Here is a 22,277-nt window from a genome sequence, read left to right on the forward strand (position 1 = left end):
TTGGCATCTATTCCTTGTCCCCATTCCTTCACTAAAAACAAATTTAAATGCAAAAAAGGCAAAACAGCCTTGCATGTCCTCCCACGGGAATGATGTGGAAAAAGGATAAATGAAAGAAAAAAAATCATTGCAATTTCCTCCCAAAAGGCATTTCTTATATAGTCGTTAAGGAAAAATGCATGAAATTATTTTTGATTCTATATTGTTTGTTATAGTCTTTTAAGGCTCGTGATTTCTTTTTATCAAAGAGCATCACATTTCTGTCAACAGCTCAATATGTAATTATGCACATGTGTGGCCCAAAATTTAAATTTAGCAACATATCATCCACTCATTAAGCATAAAAATGAGAAAAATAATAAGAATAATTCTTTGACCTGTTTATGCTTGTGTGTTTCCTCTTCAGTGCATATATATCATAATGACTTCGGACTGTGTATATGTGTTTCTTGTGGAAATGTGAAAAATCCAATGATGGTGTCCAAATCTAATTTTGGATGTAGTGTAATGCAATGATTATTGCCAAAATGCTAATCACAAATACAGTCCTATACTGAGGTCACGATTGTTTGTCATGATCATTCATTAATTTTAGAAACAAAAAATGTTTTTATTGCACTCGTGTAAAAAGGACACTGATGTAACACATTCACATCTGTACAAATCTAAGAATTATGAAAAACTTGTATATTTTGTATATTTTGCACCAAAGCCTGACACAAAATGAAATCGCAGGGTCATTGTAAATGAATCCTTATAGATTAATCTTTGCAGACAAACTGTATAAAATCTTTCCCTCCATTCATTCTACCTGCATGATGGATGTGACTAAAACTCACAACAAAGTGTTCAAACAGCTGTGAGAGCCCTCTATTTCCCCTTCAGTGTTTCGAATACAGCACAGGTTTTGCCAGTTTGGAAAAATAATTGCTTTGGGGGGATAACACATCTTTTGTCCAGTAAGTTAACCATTTTACTAACCGTGTTTAATGGACATGAATCTCTGGCCAAATGGAATGTGATTGCGCTGATGATTTCAGTGTGTCTTTGTGAGCTGGATGGATACACTGACACGCACACAGGCTTGCTTTCATGGATGTCTGAGTTGATGTTGGATGTTTCATGTTAGCCACCATTGTTCTGTTTTTCGAGGCCTTTTTGCATTCATAATACTGTGTTTTGTGGTGTCTTTTCAGGCAGTTGAATAAATTAGTTTTGTTGTGTAGTTTTGTTGTTTTTAACCCTCTGCTAAGTTTGATTCTTGTGGTACAAGCTAAATATCGATAGTATCAATACCAACTTTGGTATTGGTATCAGATCGCTACTAGCACATAGCACATAGGATTGATACTTCAATACTGTTTTTATTCTCTACGTTTAATATGTAGCCCACTGAGTTGTGTTAAATAAATAAATTTTTGGAAATGAAAAATACCTCAAACATGCACAAAGAAAAATGTCTGAACCTTTTTGTGTTGACTGCCAGGTCCATTTTACCCATATGGAAAAGATATATATAAATCTTATAAAGTTTGTATTTGTCTTGTGTGAAACTTGTATGAAAAGCATACAAGAGTGAAAACTCTTGTATGCATAAAAGTCAGCATAACAAAAATCTTGCTGTCCCTTGAAAAATTATATAAATGAAACTTGTATGTTTTGGATACTTACTAAAACAATATGTCAAAGTAATGAGAAAGTGGCCACTTTCATGAGTAAATCATATAAGTTTTTACTATTTCTTTTCCATATGGGTATGTATGTCCTGTAGCACATTTAAACAACACAAGATGACCCAAAGTGCTTTAGAGACAGACACATTTACTTTCAGGGTCTCCAAAAAGTCCTGCTTTGAAATACATGAAAAACTGAAAGGTGTGTTTTGTTGCACTAACTGATTATCGTGGAAATTAAAAATCACAGTGTTTATTAGTCGTTACAAATGTTCAAATTGATGATGATTCATATCATAAATTACTTCAACTTCAACTTTATTTGTATAGTACAATTAAAACATCTATAAGTGCTTTACAGGTTCACCCAGCAAAAACAAAGATAAGGGACAATAGAAATAAGCTGCCTTTACAAGTAAAAGTATTGGTAACGATATTGTCATCAGCAACACTGACCTTGTGTTTACATGGTATTGGATTGATACCAAAATATGCAGTATAGTACAGTACTAGTCCAGAAAACTTCCTGCTGCTGTGTGCAGGGAACAGCTGTGACTGGTGTATGCAGGCATCTGGCGAGGCACTGATTTAGAGAACGCTCAGTTTGCTTTTGCTTTCTGTTTTAACTGGGAGAGCATGCATTTTAAATATGGCTCGATCATGCTCATATAATTGTGGGGACACAAATACATGATCAATATTAAAATTTGATGAATTGCCCTAGTGTAATGTAACTGCTCTTTACATTGCATTAAACCACAAAACAGGAAAACCAAGTTGAGTGCGAGTTTCTTCAGTGAATAATGATGAAATGTGATCATCATTATAATCTATAGCTTAGCAACCAGATGGTTCTCACAAATTCCCACAGGCTTCTCAGCATGTGTGCTCACACATGTGGGACACTTGTTTGCTGCTTTGTTGCTGCTATCTGATGACAGAGGAAATGAAGCAGCCAGCTCTCTCACAAAACCAAATCCAAATTTCTATGTCCATGCCAACACAGCGCACACGTAGCATGTGGCTGTTTATCTTGTCCTAGAGGAGCTAGCTACTGTATGTATAAAAGAAAAAAACTAGTACATTCATGTCTGTTGTTAACATACTTAAATAACTATGTTTTTCATTCAGCATAACAGTCCCATTATGTAACTCATTTATTAAAATAATAAAACAAAAATTTAATAAGGTTACAACATCATATATCATATTTGCTATTATTAAATTACTGGATGTCTGAAGCCTACTGCTTCGCTGCTTCTCAAATTAAACTACATTTCTTAAGTAAAAACACTTCTATAGATCTTTCTGAATTTTATCTGTATGTTTGTGAATAAGCATGCCTGAACAAGAGCTGCATAATACCTGTGCGGCTAAACAGGATTTTATGTCATTTGTGTTGTTTTGAAATGTACTGTGGAGGCATTGCAGTGGAACTGTGGGTCATTTAAAAGGTCAAATATTTCAGAGTTCAGACATGTTTTTTTTTGTTGTTGTTTTTTTAAGGAAACAGTTTCAACAGCTGTGTTACAATTGACTGAATGCTTGAAATTGCAGTACATGTTGCTGAACTACCACTATTCAAAATAAAAACTCTTTTCTGTATTGGATGTGATTCAGTCCAACAGTAAACTGAAAATGAAATTCCCACAATAATCAGAAAATGTATTTATATGTCTGACTGCAATGAAAACCTCGCAAAAATGCTGGTTTGATGTTTGAGGACAAATAATGAAGAGCCATATGAAAAGACACTTCTTTAAAAACATTTAGCAAAAAGTCTGCTTTATTTCTACTTCTCCTTGTTTGAATCTTGATTGCCTGATGGTTCATTACTTTTTCCTCAAACACTTATAGGCCATTAAATGTTTGACACTCTGTTGTCATAATGAGTGTGATTAAAATGATTACATTTTCTTGGTACTCCAAGTGTTGCATACAGAATCTTTTCAAAGGAGAATTTTAATAGGACCATATAACAAATGTCCCAGACTTAAGTAGTAGTAATTCTTAATAAGACATATTTCACTTGTTCCATTAGTTCATGAACACAGGCTTCGGCCATTCCTAAGTATCTTAAATGGTTTCACATGAGAGAGGACCCAAACACAAGACGCATGAGCCCTGGATATAGTCTAAAATGTAAAACATTATTCCAAAAAACAGTGGTTGTGCAGGTGCAGGTAGCATGGCAAACAAAACAGGTGAGGAGCATACCAGGGTCAAAGTTCATAAAACAGTTCCAAAAGTTATTACATGAGAAGATTAAATGGCAACACAAAGGAAACCACAAAGGAACACTAGTACTGCTAAGGTTTGATTTTCAAGACAGTCAGTGCTATGTATATGCTGGCTGACTGAGAACAGTTGTAGCAGACAGATAGCAGGTGCTAACGAAGGAGGAGCAGACAGTTACATATGTAGGAGGGAAATTAACAACGACCGAGTAGAAATACCACAAATTGTAAAGTAAGTTTCAAGATTCATAAACACAATTATAATTATATATGATATATAATCATATTATATATAATCATATTATATATAATAAGATTATATATAATCATATTATATATGACCTTGAATGCCTTATTGGGTGTATGCCAAAATTGTAGATGGATTGTTAAAAAGACACAACTACAAAGTTTTATTAGAATTCATTCAAAACCTTTCACCCTATCACACGCTACCAAATACATAACCTCCTGGGTGGAGGTAATAAAAAGGCATCAGAACTCATTCTGCTTTAAAAACCAAATAAAATGGGTTTTAAAAGGGTCCAATGTTTAGGGGGTCCTGACACGAGGAGGCAGTTTATTCCACAGTTCAGGGGCAGTTCCTGCAAACTTCCCAATAATGCCTATGTTTAATCTGAAATTGGGACAACTGCGAATTTTTGCTTCGTAGACCTCAGTGATCTAGAGAGAGTGTGCAAAGTTAAAAGATCAGAGATGCGAAAAGATGCCAACCCATGCAGCATCTTAAAAACAAACACTGAAATCTTAAATTCAGGTCTAAAACTAACTGGCAGCCAGTTGTATGGAAGCTGATAGGAGGGACGTGTCGTCTCACTTGCATGTGCCAGTTAAGAGCTGAGCTGCAATGTTTTGGACCAGCTGCAGTGAACCGATCAATGACAGGCTGACAGCTGAATAAAGACTGTTACAACAGTAAAGACTAGATGAAATAAGGCATGCATGACCTTTCTGAAGTTGAAAAACTGTCATGTTTGCATGTACCCAAAGTAAAAAGAACTTAGTTTACAGGGATTTTAGACAATATGACTTCTCATAAACAGGAAGTTCCATCAGAAAGAAACTCAGAATTTCCTTTTTGCTTTGTCATGCCAATAACGGCCACTGAAGAGAGCCCTTTACTGTCGGACTTCAACAATCAATCACAGTAAAGCAATTGCAGGACCAAAGGTTTCCCTGCAGAATATTGCATAGTAATGAGATGATAAATGGTATTCATTTCACCTGTCAGTGATTTTAATGTTGGAGCTGATCAGTGTAAATCTCTGTGTGCATGTTTATCCATGGTCTATGCATCATTCTGCAGTGCCTAATTTAACTGTTAATGTGGGAAATGCATGCCTATACAAACACAACTGTCAGTAATCAACATTAATCTATCCACAGATAATTTGTGCTTTGTCAGAACATTGGGGAACTGTACAAAAGAGTCACACATACGCACATCCAATTTATATTTATATCCACTAGAAGAAATGAACAGTATTAGATTACAAAATCTTATCAGTCCATAATTGAAGATGTCATGCTGCATTTGCCACAAAAATCTTGCTGTCCATAGACATTTTTCTTATATTTGTGGTTTGTGAATGATGTATGCTGTCACATACGCAGAGCACACACAACAGTTACAAGTGTTAATTGTGTTAAATGACTGAAATGATTACAGTGACTGTGGAATTCCCTGGTGAATATCAGTGTATAACAATCTGTGTTTCTGTTGTGCACTCCTTAAATTAAAACTAATATTTATTTGCAGCTAATCTTTCAAGTAATAAAAAATCGATTTAAAGTCCAAATATAAAAACAACCCCAGACTGGAACACTGGTAAGTGATCTCAATTATAAAATGATGACATTTTGTGCAAGAAAACATCCCCTGCATGTTTAGAAAAGTGGTGTTCATCATTGACATTTACATTTGAAGCCTATAAGCCATCTGTGACAATCTGGTCACACGGGGCTGGTTGGGATATAACTGGGATATCAAAATGATTGATGTCCATCCATGCTGAATAACTTATTTCTCCTTGTCAGTCGAAGTGCGCAGTGACAGCGCTGGGCTGACGGACACACACCGAAGCCACATGGGAACGCACAAAAGAATCCATGTGTACATGGTTTAGCTAGAAATACATTTCTGGTGTGCTGTGCATCGTGTACTTTTGACATGGTTTGACAGTTATATGAGACACAGTAAGCTCCCACAATCCCTTTGAGATATGTCTGCGAATTTGCCACGCAAGAGGCCTTCGTCCTTTACCATCACCACTGACAAGGAATGGGAATGATCAGTAGTTGTTTCACCTTATGAGCACAAAAGCTGTCTTTCAAATCACCTCTGTAGGTGTCAGCAGATGAAAATCTGGGCGAGCCAAAAATATAAAAACTAGAAGGTGAAAGACAGTAAGACCTGGTGGAGCTCTGCCATGTTATATCTGGACATTTGTGTTGTTTTCGTTTCTTTTTGGGGGGCAAAAGTCTTTGAAATAAGTACAACATCTCCAAGTAATGCACCTACTAGTGTCTTTGGTTCCCACTTTTTGTGTAACTGATGATTATTCATGGAAAATGGTTATTAAGTTGAGCTTGCATGAAACAACTTTGCACTTTAAGGGAGCTGTTAAAGAATCCAGCAGTGAGGATTCTGTTGAGAGAACTAATCCCAACTTAACATGCATACATGAACATGGAGACTTAGTATAATCAACAATACCTAAAGCTTAGCACAAGATGGAGAATAGTGTGGAATGAGTTGCATTTTAGATTAGATTAGATATGTGCAGGCAGAGCAGTACACCGTCTGACAGCGGGAGCCTGTGAGTCTGAGCTCAGGGCAAACAAAACCCTGATTTAAAAAAAAGAGAAAAAAAAATCTCAGCACACATTTGCAAATCGCCACAGGCGTTTGCAAATCTACCGTGGCACAAGTGTAAAAGTGTAGCAAAAAAATTACGTGTAAAAAGACCTCCAACTGAAAGGGGCCTGTGTTGACACATTCCCTGCTCTGAATAGCAAATCCAGTACAGATTTAGAGACTCTTTTAACATTTAATTTAGATCTGATTGCACGCATGGGCTGAGATTCAGTTTCACATCTGTTTGCAGATATTTCTGCCAAAGAATGTCCCAACAAATTTCCAGCTAAAAACATGGATGAAAACAATTCAAATCAGCAGCCGGGGTAACTTCAATGCATTGTCTTTTTCTTGTGCATCACTGAGATATAGCGACATACCATTCTTTGAATTGGGCAGGGGACTAGCCAGATGGGAAAAAAAGGACTTGCATGCCCCAAGAGCTGTGTCCACACTCCTGTCCTTCTACTCTGTCAAAACAGTGACTCTGCCATTTGTGATAAAACTTTGTCTGGGATGAGGCAATCAGCTGTGGGCAGAGGGTAGAAACCTTTTGTAATCTCTGCCCTCACAGCCAACAACCACGCCATGCTGGACCTGCTTAGATAGGGTCCTAGTTCACTGAAAATTGCATCCCATATAGTAGTCAGTAAATAGTTCTGTTCAGTGCAAGACAAAACTCCATTATTAAAATAGTTTCAACAAGGGTCCTTATGCAGGATGATTACCCTAAGTGACTAGTGACAACAATGGAAATGAGGATTTTGTTGTTCCATTTTCTAGATGTACTGCAGAGTTGTCAGTACAGTGACTGACACTGAGCATTTGCAGGCAAACATTTAGAAAGAGAAGATGACAGCTGAATTTATCATGCTCACATCAGAGGGTAAAGCTAGTGCTAAGAGAGCAGTAGTTATGGTGTTTGTGATGCAAGTCAACCCATGATCGGAGAGCACATTTCTGCAAATGTATATCATAGAAATGACAGCGTCTTTTTATGTCTTCCTCTACAGGTAATGTGTTTGTGGTGAGTCTGGCATTTGCTGACCTTGTGGTAGCCTTCTACCCCTACCCTCTGGTTCTCTACGCTCTTTTCCATGATGGATGGGCTCTGGGAAACACACAATGCATGGTAAGACCACAGAGCTTTCAGCTTGTTTCAGTTTACTACCACTACAGCAGCACAGTCTGACAAAAACACTTCACTCTCTTTCTTTCTGTTCAGGTCAGTGGTTTCCTTATGGGGCTCAGTGTCATCGGTTCCATTTTCAACATCACTGGAATTGCGGTGAACAGATACTGCTATATCTGCCACTCATTCGCATACAGTCGGCTATACAGCTATCGCAACACTTTGATGTTTGTTGCCTTAATTTGGCTGCTCACCGTAGTGGCCATTGTCCCGAATTTCTTCGTTGGTTCCCTGCGTTATGACCCGCGGGTTTACTCCTGCACCTTCGCCCAGAATGTCAGCAGTTCCTACACAGTGGCAGTAGTGGTGGTTCACTTTCTGGTTCCCATTGCTGTGGTTACCTTTTGTTATTTACGCATTTGGGTACTTGTTATTCAGGTGAGTTTCCAGGCTCTCTACATTAATATTTACAGTCTCGAAAATTGTATTAAAGCTTTTAGAACAAAGCAATACCACCAACAAAACCAGTAAATACAATGCCAGCTGTAAATAATACAGAAACACCAAGAGTAGAATAGAAAAATGTGATGATTTTATGTTTAAACCCTGGATAACCTTTAACCTTTGACCCTTTACTTGCTGAGTGTACATTATAAATAGTTTCATGTACTGAAAAACTCATCACAGTCCATAAAATCCTTGGTTGACATTTAAATTTCAATTAATGATTAGCGCATTTTTTTTTTTAAATTAAAGCTACAAAAAACAAGGTTAGTGCGTATTTGTGTTTCTGTGTGGGTTAGTGAATGTACAGTCAGTGAAAATACTGCGCCGACATTTTTGTAATTTTGTCTCTGTACACCACTGCATTAGACTTTAAATCAAACAGTCAAAATATGATTGAAATGTGACTTTCAGCTTAAATTCAAAATAGTTTAACAAAAGGACTGCATTAACTGTTTTGTGAATCATAGCCATTTTTGTAGTCCCACCATTACCCCCCCAAACCCCCCCCAAAAAAAAAAAAAAAAAAAAAACATCAACAGTGTGACACATTCTTAAATAGAATGATTGAACAACTTCATAATATCTAACCAACTCAAGAAAGAGTTTGATGTAGCACTTCCAAACCGTGATCAAGATACACTGTCATAAATGTAAATATGGAGGGTTTACAGCAAAATACAAACTACTTATTACACTCAAGAACAAGAATGCTAGATTAGATGGCCACAAAACATCTGCATAGAAAGGTTAACTTGTGCCAGAATAATAATAAGATGTATACTATTGAGAAGGAAAGCAACAGCTCATGACCTGAAACATACCACAGTATGGTATAGGTATGTCTGGCTACCAGTGGAACTGGGTCACTAGATTGTATGGATTATGCAGCTGCTGTTAGATGTAGAAGAATGAATTGTGACATGTACAGGGCTAGACTCTCTGCTCAGATTCAGCCAGATGCTGCACAACTGATCATTTCACATCACAGCATTTCACAGTGCAAATGGATCATGATCCAAAGCATACTGCAAAGCAAAAGAGTTTCTAAAGGCAAAGAAATTGTATATTCTAAGTGGCCAAGTCGGTCACCTGATCTCAGCCCAATAGAGCAATAAAAATAATCCTTATTTTTAAGATCATGTTAGCTTGTCCGGTTACTTTTGAGCCTCTGAAAATGGGGGACCTTTTATAAAATTGGCTGTAAATACTAATCTGTTAATGCAATATTTTTGTTGCATCCCTTTGAATCAAAGCTAGAAGTCTGCACTTCAAAAAGCTCACTTCATAAAAATGCATTCTCAGCAGATAATTTTTCATTCACATCATTTACAATTATGTCCAATATGTTTTGTTCATGTCCAGGTGCGACGTAAAGTGAAGACGGAAGAAAGCCCTCGCCTAAGACCGAGTGACTTGCGGAATTTCATCACCATGTTTGTGGTATTTGTGTTGTTTGCCATTTGCTGGGCCCCACTTAACCTGATTGGCTTGGCAGTGGCGATTGATCCATCCCGCGTGGCTCCTCGTATCCCTGAGTGGCTTTTTGTAGTCAGCTACTTTATGGCCTACTTCAACAGCTGTCTGAACGCCATAATCTATGGCTTACTGAACCGAAATTTCAGGAATGAGTACAAACGCATTGTCACCTCCGTCTGGGTGACTCGGCTCTTCGTGACGGAGACTTCACGAGCCGCCACGGACGGAAGGAGCATGAGGAGCAAGCAATCTCCGCCTCCGCCGCTCAATAATAACGAGTCAGTCAGAGATCGCACAAACAAAGAATGAAGTCTGAATTCTTGAGCCTATTAAATGCTAATTCCTGTTTTGTGTTACAGCCAGGTAGTTGTGCAGCTAAAGAGTATTAAGTAATGAATGAAGCTGAAAGACATGGCTTTGTTTTCTTGTAGTTTACCAAGATATGAAGAATTCTATCATTTAAACTCAGAGTTTTTACCAGTGATGGGTTTTAATAACTGTGATTTGCATCAATGGAGCAAACCCTTTAGAGATTATATCTGAGAGCTAAGCCATGTATTGCAGTTTCATATTGTTATTACTCTAACAATCTGAATGACACATTACTAAAATGTGATATCCTTTACTGTCTGCTGCTGTAGACTCTAAGACATAATTCACCAAACTGGGTGGCCAATGGTAACCATACACTTCTCTTTAGTAACTTCAGAAGCCTCAAATCGTAAAACTCGCCTCACCTGAACGTCAGATTAGTACAAGAGGAAATGATGTCTCACTGTTGATAATATACAGTATAATATCAGTTTGAAAGCGTTTTATATGGTGAAAGTGCTAAGCCTAAATGCTGCAGTAGCATAATACTTAATACTGCCTGGTCTGACCTTCTTGCACTGCGAACAACAGGAAACAAAATCTTAGTAATAAACATGACAAATTAATTCAGGTGATGGATGGCACAAATCAAGTTGAGAGAAAAACTAGCATCAAACCATGTAATGTGTGCTAATTAACATATCTGTTTTATTTTAGTGCACATGATGTAGCTTGTGGAGGATACCTGTGTGTCTGCTGATGCTGCTCAACCAATCAGTCAATCAACAAACAAGCTGTGCTTCATATCTACTACAGTTGGTGTGATATAGCTATCTAGGCTTCTTGCAATAGCGAAGAAAAGACCCAAACTTATACTTATAAATTAGAGACATTTCTATAAGTTCTATAAATGTGAAATAAAATGTATAAAAAAATTACATACAGTGACCGGAAATGGTCATACTGCATCATAATCAGTTTTGATACTACAGGTATTATGTTATAGTGAACCTTTTGTACTTTTGCTAAGGTAGAAACTCAGTACACACAGCATTAAATCCATCTAAATCTACAGAAATAAAAGTGCAATGCAATAACTTATTCAGTTTCATCAAATATCCAAGTGCAGCAAATGGACAGTTCCCTGTGGACACTTTCCTATGCAATTCAAAACACACTGTGCGTTCCAATCCAAGTTCTCCAACATAAGTTGCATCTGAAAACAGTATTAAGTTAACTCAGCTAGTTCCTAACCTTAGCACATCCATATTTCAAGAAGATGTCATGGTATATTTCTGATTTGCCGCACTGCTGCTCTCTAGACCGCATAATAACAAAAAGACTGAGACACACAACAAGTTCATGAAGCTGTTCTCCCTTCACTGCTAAAGCCCTGCGAATGCAGCAAGCAGTTTAGACTGGGCTCAGGTTCCTCTGCCTCCTACATCATATGCTGTGCAGTACGATGTAGTGGTGATATGTTTCTTTATGCTGAAATACTTATGCAAAGCTTTAGCTTTTCATTTCATAGGTAATTTAGTATCTTTGTTTATTAATGCTGTTCGTGATAATTTTTTATTTAAAAAAAAAAAGCTGAATTCACCATGGATACACATCAATGCTTTCATTGTGGAAAGTAAAACAAAGAGAAGCAATCAGAGTGCATTAGTGAAATGTAAGGAGCGGGTCACTTGCTTGTATTAAATTTGACAGGAGGATGACACTCATTGCCTCTTATCAGTGAACAGTGTTTTATACATCGTAGATGTCTGAGTAAGTTCTGTTCATATCCGTTTTCCCATCTCAGGGTGCCTACTGAACATTTTTCTTGTGATATGTTTTGTTGTCCAAAACATTTGCAGTTCATTAGCTACCTTACGAGGGAGTCTGAAGACATTTCAAAAGGATATTTTGTAAATTAGTGTTAGTGTTGTTTTTACCTGTGCTATGATGTATTAAAATGTGTTTTTTTTTAATGTATATTTGAAACTCAACGACCCCACATAATAACTATATTATTGGATTATAGTTTTATCATCTCTTCCCATTAACCCCATTATAGTGCATCTAAAACAACCTCTAAGGTAACTGACACAAGCATTGCATCACTAAAAAATTCTAAGAATGGTGAAATAAGATGTGCATTAAAATGTAACAGATTTGTTTTTCTGCTTTTCTCTTACATTTAAATGCACTGTTTAAATGTGTTCCTATACAGGCTGAAGTGTGCAAAGCCAGACTCTCACAGATGCCGAGCTCAAAGTTATACCGCAAAGACAGAAGTGTAAACCTTACAAACAGAGAGGGAATATTTAAAAGCAAACACTGAAATATGTGGTGCAGAAAAGGGAAGGGGGAAAAAAAGCAGTGGTTTATTATTTTGTGTTTGAAAGGAAAACATATGGAGGGACTGTGCGGCTTCTTTGGGAACAGAGGAATTGGGAAGGTCACTTCCCCATCAGGGAAGCAGAAGTGGTGCCCAGGTCACTGGCGAAAGTTGTAAAAACAACAACTAGAAAGGCGATGCTGGTATTGACAGAGAAAACTAATCTGGAGAGTGTTTTAGATGCACTTGGAGGGAGGTAAAGACTTCAGTTCAAACCAAAGAAATGGATGTAGGTGAAGGGGGTTATGTGCACATACACTTTATCATGATGTTGCTGGGGGACATTTTTAGAATACCTTCAGTCCCTAAAGTTTTTCTTTTTGTTTTTTCTTCAATTTAAAACTACTGCCTTATAGTTAATACAATCGTGTCAAACTTTTAAATATTATACGGCAAGTGCCATAGTGTCTATTAATAATGAACCCATTCAGCAAACCTGGTTTGCCTCCATACTGCTTCTTTTTATGTATTCAGGACAGCTGTCTATAGAAAGCTTTCTCTGCAGCATTGCACATAAGTTCATATGCAGACCTCAGGCAGGAGACTAAATTGCTGAAACAGAAGAACAAGTGTTATCTTTTTTTTTTTCCTTTGTGTCTTTGTCTTGTATACACTAGGGCAAAATTATGTAGCTTTGTTCATTTATGTTCCCTGCGCTCACAGTGTGGGCCTATTTCTCCATTCCACCAAATATTGCACATTCCTTGATAAGTTAATGGTTTGCTGTAATTAAAATGCTGTTTTCCATGACCTACAGCACAACCTCACAGCTTTACTTTTAAAACCAGCCACCATACTGCAGTTTCTCATCGGGCTGTACCACATGCCAGCAAGGTGACTCATCAATCCTCTTAAATCGTGTAAATTGTATGATGGGTTTTTACAATGGCATGGTAACAGATAACTATCTTGAATGCACAGCTATTCTGTAAGGTCCTTATATTAAAGGTATCCTACTTTTTGATCGCCATGCTGGACTGTGTTTGCAGCAGGTGAGATGCTGCAGCAAAGGGATAAATTGGTGCGTTCCAGCAGAAATTATCAGTGCGATTGTGCTACGTGTAATTGTAGACGAATCAAAACAACATTTTAAATTCTGAGTCAAACACCTTTGGAATTGAAAAAGCTATTTTCGGCTTACTTATGAATGATTTGCATACAATTTTACCTCAAAAAGTGAAGACGCAAAGTAAACAGTGAAGATCGTCACGCTGTTTTTCATTGGAAGATTAAAGCCAAGGTTTCTGTGTGCAACTAATCACTTTGAGTGCAGTGCTAAATGAGATGACACACACTGTCTGTCTGTCAGTATGGTGTTGGAGTCTCTCTCACACCTTCCCCAACTGCTGTACGCAATATTAACGCACTATTAACTTTCTAGTAAAAGAGGACTGTCCTGATCATTTTAAATTATAATTTCCACAATGTGATCTGTAGCGTGAGTCCAGGTGCCAGCTTGCATTTGAAAAAGCGAATACCCGTTTGGCAGTGTAAACACATTCATCATTCATTCGCTTTACATCTTTCAGCAGATGGGTTTCCAAATTACAGGTTACTACACAGATCACAAGATATTCCCAAATCATGACTTGATGAAGTCAAAACTTCATAAAATTAAATGAATCAGAGTGAAACACTCATATGGTGGATAAACTTATTAAAGCTGTTACTCATTAAGCCTTCATAGCCTTTTAATGACTGCTGTGCAGCAGGCTGGCAAGCAAATATTAAATAAAGGTATCCACCAAATCTGAGCTACAAGCCTACATGACACATTATGCCTCATATAAAGTTTTTATTGTTGAGGGATATTGGCACATGATGAATATATTAACCCTGAGATGTCACTGTTCCTGTCTTTTATTTTGATCTGCACAAATTTCTTAAACAGCATTCAGTTTTGCATGTGTGAGTGCGTGTCTGTGTGTCACTAATAGATTATTTAAGAGCATGACAACACCAGCTGAAAAGGATGAAAGACTGCTCAAATTACGAGCAAAGCACTTTCTCAAAGATGAAAACAAAATGATAGGCCTTGGGAACATAACTGAATGCACTTACAGTATCCTGTAAAGGACATAAAAAAAATCAAACCACAGAAAGGGAGAGAAAAAAACCTTGTGTATGCACCTTTTGTACTGTTTACATATAAGAAACCCTATATGTGTCATTTACAACTGTGACTACGACAACAATAATTAAATATTTGCAAAGCACAAGTGCTTTTCAACTGATTAACTTTTACACTCAGTGGCCACTTAATTGTCTGCAGCTCATTAGACACTTTTCGTTTGCCTGCTGCCTGCAGTGATGAACTCAATCATCTAAATCTTTTCAGTCTTACAAAAGAAGTTGTGCTCATGCTGACCAGGTGCTGCAAAAGATGGAGAATTCATAAACAGTTTGTAACTATTTAAATGTGGCAACTGACTGTGTATCTTAATGTCCTAAATGGCTTTTGTGAAAAAAAAAAATTAAATGCTTTATTACTTTTTTTTGGTGTGAAACGACACCAGATTAAGCAGGACAGTTGCTATGTTACATTTCAGGCGTGTAGCCACTTGACTACTTGTGTCATGATAAATGTTTTCTGTTCCAGAGGCTGTGTGAATGTGCATGCTTGTCTGATGTTATTTATGATCGACACTAATTGGCATGAATTCACTAACGGGGGCAGGATGCCCAGAGGTCTGAGTCTGAGTAACCAAAGGGAAATCTGTGGAATGTAACGAAATTTAAAATTTCATCACAAAAAAAAAAAAAAAAAAGAAAAAGGAAAAAAAAGACAATGTTGTGATACTGAGTCTGCTTAAAATGAACTGTGTGTAAAAAGAAAAAAAAACAACCCATGAATTATATGTACAATTCTCCTAAAACACAATGTTATGGAAAATAAAATTCATATATCATGCTTTGTTGGATTTAGTCATTGATGTGTTTTTATTTTTTTTTTTAATCGGCACATTTTAGAAAATACTCACTTTTGTTGCTTCTCTTCCCAGCACTTTGTTCCATATAATATTTCAGCGTGCAGCTAAAAAGGTTTCTTAAAAGCCTGAATTGACTAAAAAATGACTCATCTCTGTGTAGATGTGTGATTATGAACTTTTTTAAGGGTAATTTTTCTTTTGATGAGACACCCTCTTACTCTCCTAAGGTTTAGAATTATGACTGACCTGGGGCTGAAAAGCTCTGCCAACTTGTGGTGCATACTTTTGAACTCCCTGAATTCCCTGCCATTAGACTATGCCGCTTTGCACTTGCATTGAATGTTTGACTGGAAAAGGTGAAGATCTAAATTTGGGTTAGCACTTTGCAGAGTTACGGGGACTGCAAAGTTGCTTCACATTGCCACAGAGAGATAAAAACTTTAAAAATTTTATACTTAATCAGAATCAGAAAGACTTTATTTATCCCCAAGGGGCAATTAAGAGTTAAGTGCATTTATCAAACTTATATTTAGACTCTTGAGCTCTCAATTAAATCACTTTAATAGAATAAACACAGATATATTTTTTTACATAGCTGTGCAGAGTAAATATAAGTGGAAAGAACTGTCTAACAGAGTTAGGGACTTGAAAAAAGTCAAAGCAGATTAGATTGCAACAGACCGTGGGACGAGTAGCTGGAGGTGATTCAGCACTGGAGGCAAAGATTATGATTAAGAAATGAGGGTGTGGTTTAGAGAAACTTCTCCTTGCTCATGATGAATAATTGCAGGCGCCGATATCCAGATGGTAGTCTACTCACTCTCATTATCAAACTCAGTGCACACATCACTACTATAATGGGATATTAGTGGAAAAAGACAAATCAGCTGCTCCAAGAGAAGCTACACAGCATGTAATATCATCTCATAAAACACTCTCTCCACATGAAATACTTTGTAAATTCAACATGATAATTTCTGGGGATATGATGTGATGAGATTTCAAAACTTAACTAGGTGAAACTTAAGTGTACATAATACTCTACAGACAGAAACTTGGCCTTTTATAACAGCAACCTACTGATTAGGTAGGCTGGTTTTATATCAATGTGATTAATATGACAAGTGTAATTATTGTGTTCCCCTTTACTGTAATTATTACCATAGTCCACCCTCCTCAGCTCAGAAAAGATATATCCTCCTCAGTATTTGTTGTTAAGTGGCTACAGTGAATATCAAAAGTTCAAAAGATCAGCAAAGACTTTAAAGTCATATTTCAAGCTGACGTCTCTGTCTGCTGTAGACCAAAGCTCAACTCACTGAATGCAATTGCCTTCAGTAATTCTGATTAACATTTAATGTGTAAAGGGGGACTTTGATTGCATCTAATGCATGGATTAACAAAGATAATCCATGCATTAGATTAATCCATGTATTCATTTTAGTCAGAAACAACATTATGCAATTTCATTTCATTTTAAAACTCCTAAGCTTTAAAATGAAATGAAATTAGAAGGCACTGTTTTCTGAAATTGCACATCATCATCACAGATTAGGTATGAATATGAGGTAAACACTGTATGGCTGGAGCTTTATGTAAAATGCTTGATTTACTTTTAATTGACGAGGGTTTCTTGGGAAATCTTTTGTACTGGCAACACCATATGTAGTGTAAAAAGGGAGCAAAATGCCATAATTCTGAGATTTAGAAAACATGTGCTCTAAACCTGTGTGCCCTTTTAACACAAGGACCCTTTCACATTTAAGACAGAAACAGCATGCCAGATACTCTCCTGTTGAGAAGAACTCAGCAGGTTTTAAAAAAGGAAACTTCAAAGCACTCATGGTTTTTCATGATCTGTAATAATACATTTATATACACTGATGAAACTGACTTTAATGTCTTGAAAACAGTATTATGCCATAATTTTTGATTTTCTGTGATTAAGTATAAATGTGTTAGCACCTTAAGGGAAACCTTGACCTTAAAAGAACCTGCTGCACATCACTTCAGATTAGTCTTCTTTTTTATCGTTTTAAGGTGAAAGTATGATATTTATTTTTTTTCCAGCTTGTTTAAGCTTTTTAGTCAGGTCATATGAGGATTACTCAAAATCAAATATTCTAAGCTAAGCCTTCATGTTTCATATTACACCACTGCATTGGGACTGTATTCACATAGCTGCCATATTACTCATAGCTCAGGGTTAGAAGGTTAGATGCTCTTATATTATTGTACTACTTCATTCCAGTTTCAAGTTATATAAACATAAGGAATGATCAGCAACTAAAAGACAACTCTAAATATCAGGGGTTACTTGAGGTCATATTTGAACGTAAAAGAGTAGATTTCATTAGCCATTACCTAACATAGTAGGATTAGACAATTCACTGTGGTTGTAGCTATCATGGTTTTGTTAAACCAGATGTAATGATTGTCGGTTGTATATGACTCTAGAACCAAGGTTACCACCTGCCTAATCATATTATTTTAAATGACACAAAGTTTTACTCTAAATTAAAAATGACAAGTAGAAGTAAGTAAAATGTTATTTACATAGCATTACAAGATGAGTATCACAATGTGCTTCATAACAAAATGCTAAAAACAAAGTTTCCTTTGCAAAAGAGATAACAGAGTCAGTGCAACTGAATTAGCAATGGTCTGACAGCTAATTACTTAGACGAATTAGCCAGAAGCCAGACAGAGCCATTATGAACAACCTGCAGTCATTCCAAGGAAGCTCTGTTAACACAAGTGAAGAATGAATGAAAAGGCACGAATAACAATTTCCATATACAGAGTGTGACACAATGGAAGTTATCTTGGCAATATTTAATAAATAAAGCGTGAGATTTAACATGAGCATGCAAAGTAAAGGCTGGGTCAAAATCACCTCAAGGTTCCTAATAAGACTAACGTGGCAAGAGGACCTAGAGTTTTATTCCATCTGCATAGTGGTGATACAAAACTGAGGAAGAAGCAAATACACGGAAAAACAATAATGGCCCCAAAACAGAACCCTGCGGTACACCGCAGGCAAAAGAAATGGAAGAGGACCAGAAGCAGCCACAGAAAAAGATGATTTTGACAGATACAAAAAGAACCCCTCCAAAGCAGACTCCAATACACCCACCCAGAATCTCATCCAATCAAGCATGATGTGATTACATTTAATGACAAATTCATATATGAGGCATATGACAATCCACATTCATATATTAATGAATAATGGAAAAGGGCATAGTGTTTCATAATGAATAAAACATATATACATAGAGCTATTTTGTGAATATGAACATTAGGCAGAAAAATTTGCTCCAGAGACCTGTAATAATAAAGAGATGTGATTTTTATCTACAACAGCATTCAATGACGTGAATTGCTGTGAAACTGTCCTATGCAGAAATGACTTACTGTGATAATCCTTGCCTGCTGACTTTGCAAGTCTTAACAGCTATTGTTTAAATATTTCCTTGGAGCAAGATTTCATTCAAAAGCATGGCCAACAGAAAAATGCCTCCAAAGCTACTGAGTCTGAATTGCTCTAGCCAGATTACAGCATGTGTCCTATTGCCAAAGCATGCTCCTCTTGTACTGCTGAAGAACAACAATTATGGTCACATTACTGTTCCATTTCAATACACTTTCAACTACTGTACTTTGTAACTGCTAGAAGTACACTGAATTGGTGCTGCAGGAGTTGGTTCCCTGGTCTTTGCTGGGGACCACGGGAGCCTGAAGACAGTTGATAACTGCTGAGACCTTAAGCAGTGCCCCATGGTTGTCATGGCAACAGACACTGCAGACACCAACCTTTCTCTGTAATAAAATAAACAGCCCTAAACAAACCGAAACTGTAAAGCAGTCAAACTGTCATGCTCTTCTGAATCTGACTGGGCAGACTTCAGCAGTTGAGATTAGGTATTCCACTTTTCATTTTCTTTTCAGTCTGTTTTATCACAGAATGATATTCAAAGTCAGTGAATGGTCAGCTGCCATCAAATGCTGTCAGTTTAGGCTTCTCCTGGACACACTTGGATCTCTTTGAAGTCAACTGGAGAGTTTTCTGCTTGGAAAGCCATATTTGCCTCACTGAAATATAATTTTCAGTTTAATCTTTAACCGCACTTGTTGGTGGGTTCTTTTGTATTTCTTTTTATATTTATTAGTTTTTATTTTATTTGGTTTTATTAGCTCATTGCCAATGTATACACTACTTCACTGATAATGACTCATGCAAATAGGATCCATTCTAAGAAGGCACATTTGGTTGACAGCTGTTTTTGCCTTCCGGTGCTGATGTTCACTTTTAAATACAATTTCCAGACTACATTAACTCATCATGTTGTTCTTCTCGAACCCTAGTTTCAGTACATGCACTGAAAACCTGAACTTTTTCAGGCTTTTTTTGCACTCATGTGTGAATTGGGTCATTGCTGGTAATTGCCCAGTGGACTGACAGCAAGAAAGTACATGTCGTGTGTACTGCCTCCTGACAGTTTAATCAAGTCTCACTCTTGCCTAAAGCAAACAGAGTAGTTTCAGTAATGAAAGAGTATTTTCTCCTGTTGTGTGCAACATTTGTCAAACGACAAATATAGAAAATACTCCTCCGTGTCCTCTGTGATATACTAGTGACATATATATCACTTTAAATTTATTGACAAAGAGCCTAGAGAGTAAAATCCAAACTGTGGAAACGACTATCTACTTATGCTAAAGCAGAATATACTCTGCCCAACCATGCAGCCAATGCTTCATTTTTCAACAGGTAGTAAAGCTGTGATGAACAGGCTTGTTCATTGTTGGAATACTGCCCTTTTCTACAGCAGAAATGCCGTCTCTATATTTTTTCTGCGCAGTCCACTTTGGGCTGGGTTTGCTCTCGGCTTTGTGGTAATATCGATTTAAAGAAAGGGACAGGTATTTGTTCTAATATGCAGCCACAATTAACACAGAAGTATAAGTAGTGTAACAAGATATAAATACATTTGAGTAACAGAGAGTGATTATGGTATAAATTGTGGCAGAGTAGCCTGCACTGTTTCTGTTTGTATGTTCACCATGAATGGGTTTCTACCAGGTGCACCATTTCAATCCCTCAGCCCAGTGACATGCAGGTCAGGTGAAATGGGAGCTCTGAATGACACGTGCCATTATGAGTATGAATGTGTTTGTTTGAGATAGAGCGTAAACCATGGTCAAAATGGTTGAGAGGTCCGATACACTCTTGCCCAAATGTGTCCCTGAACAGGAAAAGAATAAATGGGTTGTTCCATGTGAAAACAAAAAGGACAAGCTACTGGCCAACACTCCACTATTAATCAGCTTGTATCTCCCACACAATGCAAATATGTTATTGTTGTTTAAATGTTAAAAATATTCAATTAGTTCCTAGTAAAAACAAATGCAAATTCAGCTCAGGGACTCACTCCACTTTGCCTTGTCTTTCTAAAAATCACTTCACACACCATCGTACTTTCTAAATATCTCATCTCAAGCCCTATATTATCCTCTTCTAATTCTAGCATGCACTCATATAGTTTTGATTACAATATTTTTGAGTATTGGAGGATTCTTTCAAAGGTCACAGGAATAATTTACTGTACTCACTGTCATCCAACATTATGTCTCTTTTGCAAGCACATTTTAATATAGTATTTGGCTTTGAATTAATTTAGATGTTTAAGTGAAAAGCAAAGACTGACCTTATGTGAGACATAGATATGGAGCGCTTGAAAAATGCATACACAGAAATTATTCTTCTGTGAATTTAATGCTCTTTAAGCAATTATTTATTGTAACTATTTATGCAGAATAATATTTGAATACAATACAGTATACCATACAAGTTATAATACATTTGCTAATATGTGACTTACCTTTAAGATGTTTTATGTGTTGAATTAATTAAGGAAGTTTGTGTTTTTTAAGCCTAGGTTATGACCTTTATCTTAAATAGAAGCACATGACTGGTTAAGCAGACTTTCATTTAGACCCTGGCTTTTTGCCCTCTGCATTCTTTTCAGAATGAACACAAAGGTGAAGCTTTTGAAACTATATGCATGAAGGACATTTAGTATGACTTAGCTTGTTTGATCAGAGTAAAGTACATAATTATGTGTTAAGAATTTTTTAATTTATTATCATGTCAAAATGTCAGTAAAGTATCATTAGTGCCTTTTAGCAGTCTCTTCTTCATTGAATTTAAATTACTTTTACCAAGAATGAAAAAGTGGTTCTGAATCTTTTTTTCCTTCATTTATTTTCTCTCTTTGCTTTTCTGGCTTTTGCTGTTTATAACAGTATTTTTAAAGAGAATTTTAGGAGAGAAATTTATGTGTGTTTTGACCAGCAGCGTGGTGCAATTTAACTGGAATGTGATAGCATTACTACCGCAGCATATTGTAATGGTCAATAAATTAACTGACTGCAGCATACACTAAAAAAAAGAGAATGGCCATCTCTTGGATTTATGTAAGCATCTTGCATGTATTCAACACAAATGCCTTATGCTTTAAAGTTAAGTGTAATTATATAGTGTAGAAACTACATGATATGCAGAGAGGGTATATTAAATTGTTCATATCATGTTTGAGTGAAGTAAGTCAATAATATAGCAATGTTAAATCTTGCAACACTGCACGTGATTTCATCTCGCGCGCTTTGGATCGTGGTTTGAGGAAGGCATCCATCTCAGTCAAGTCGAGCAGCCGCCTCTACTTTTTTCGGTATACTGAAAAAAG

General features: G+C 36.7%; 1 protein-coding gene across 1 annotated transcript in view; it reads left to right on the forward strand.

The window, feature by feature from the left end:
• The window catches only part of mtnr1bb (melatonin receptor 1Bb), a 44,049-nt gene extending 28,586 nt beyond the window's left edge, over window positions 1-15,463 (forward strand). The window contains exons 2-4 of the mRNA XM_063485826.1: window positions 7,799-7,917; window positions 8,011-8,355; window positions 9,787-15,463. Coding sequence (XP_063341896.1) covers window positions 7,799-7,917; window positions 8,011-8,355; window positions 9,787-10,209 — 887 coding nt within the window. The 3' untranslated portion in view covers window positions 10,210-15,463. The remainder of the gene's footprint in view (window positions 1-7,798; window positions 7,918-8,010; window positions 8,356-9,786) is intronic.
• Window positions 15,464-22,277: the final 6,814 nt, after the last annotated feature.

This window comes from Pelmatolapia mariae, linkage group LG10_11, assembly GCF_036321145.2.
Source record: "Pelmatolapia mariae isolate MD_Pm_ZW linkage group LG10_11, Pm_UMD_F_2, whole genome shotgun sequence".
Classification (NCBI taxonomy): Eukaryota; Metazoa; Chordata; class Actinopteri; order Cichliformes; family Cichlidae; genus Pelmatolapia; species Pelmatolapia mariae.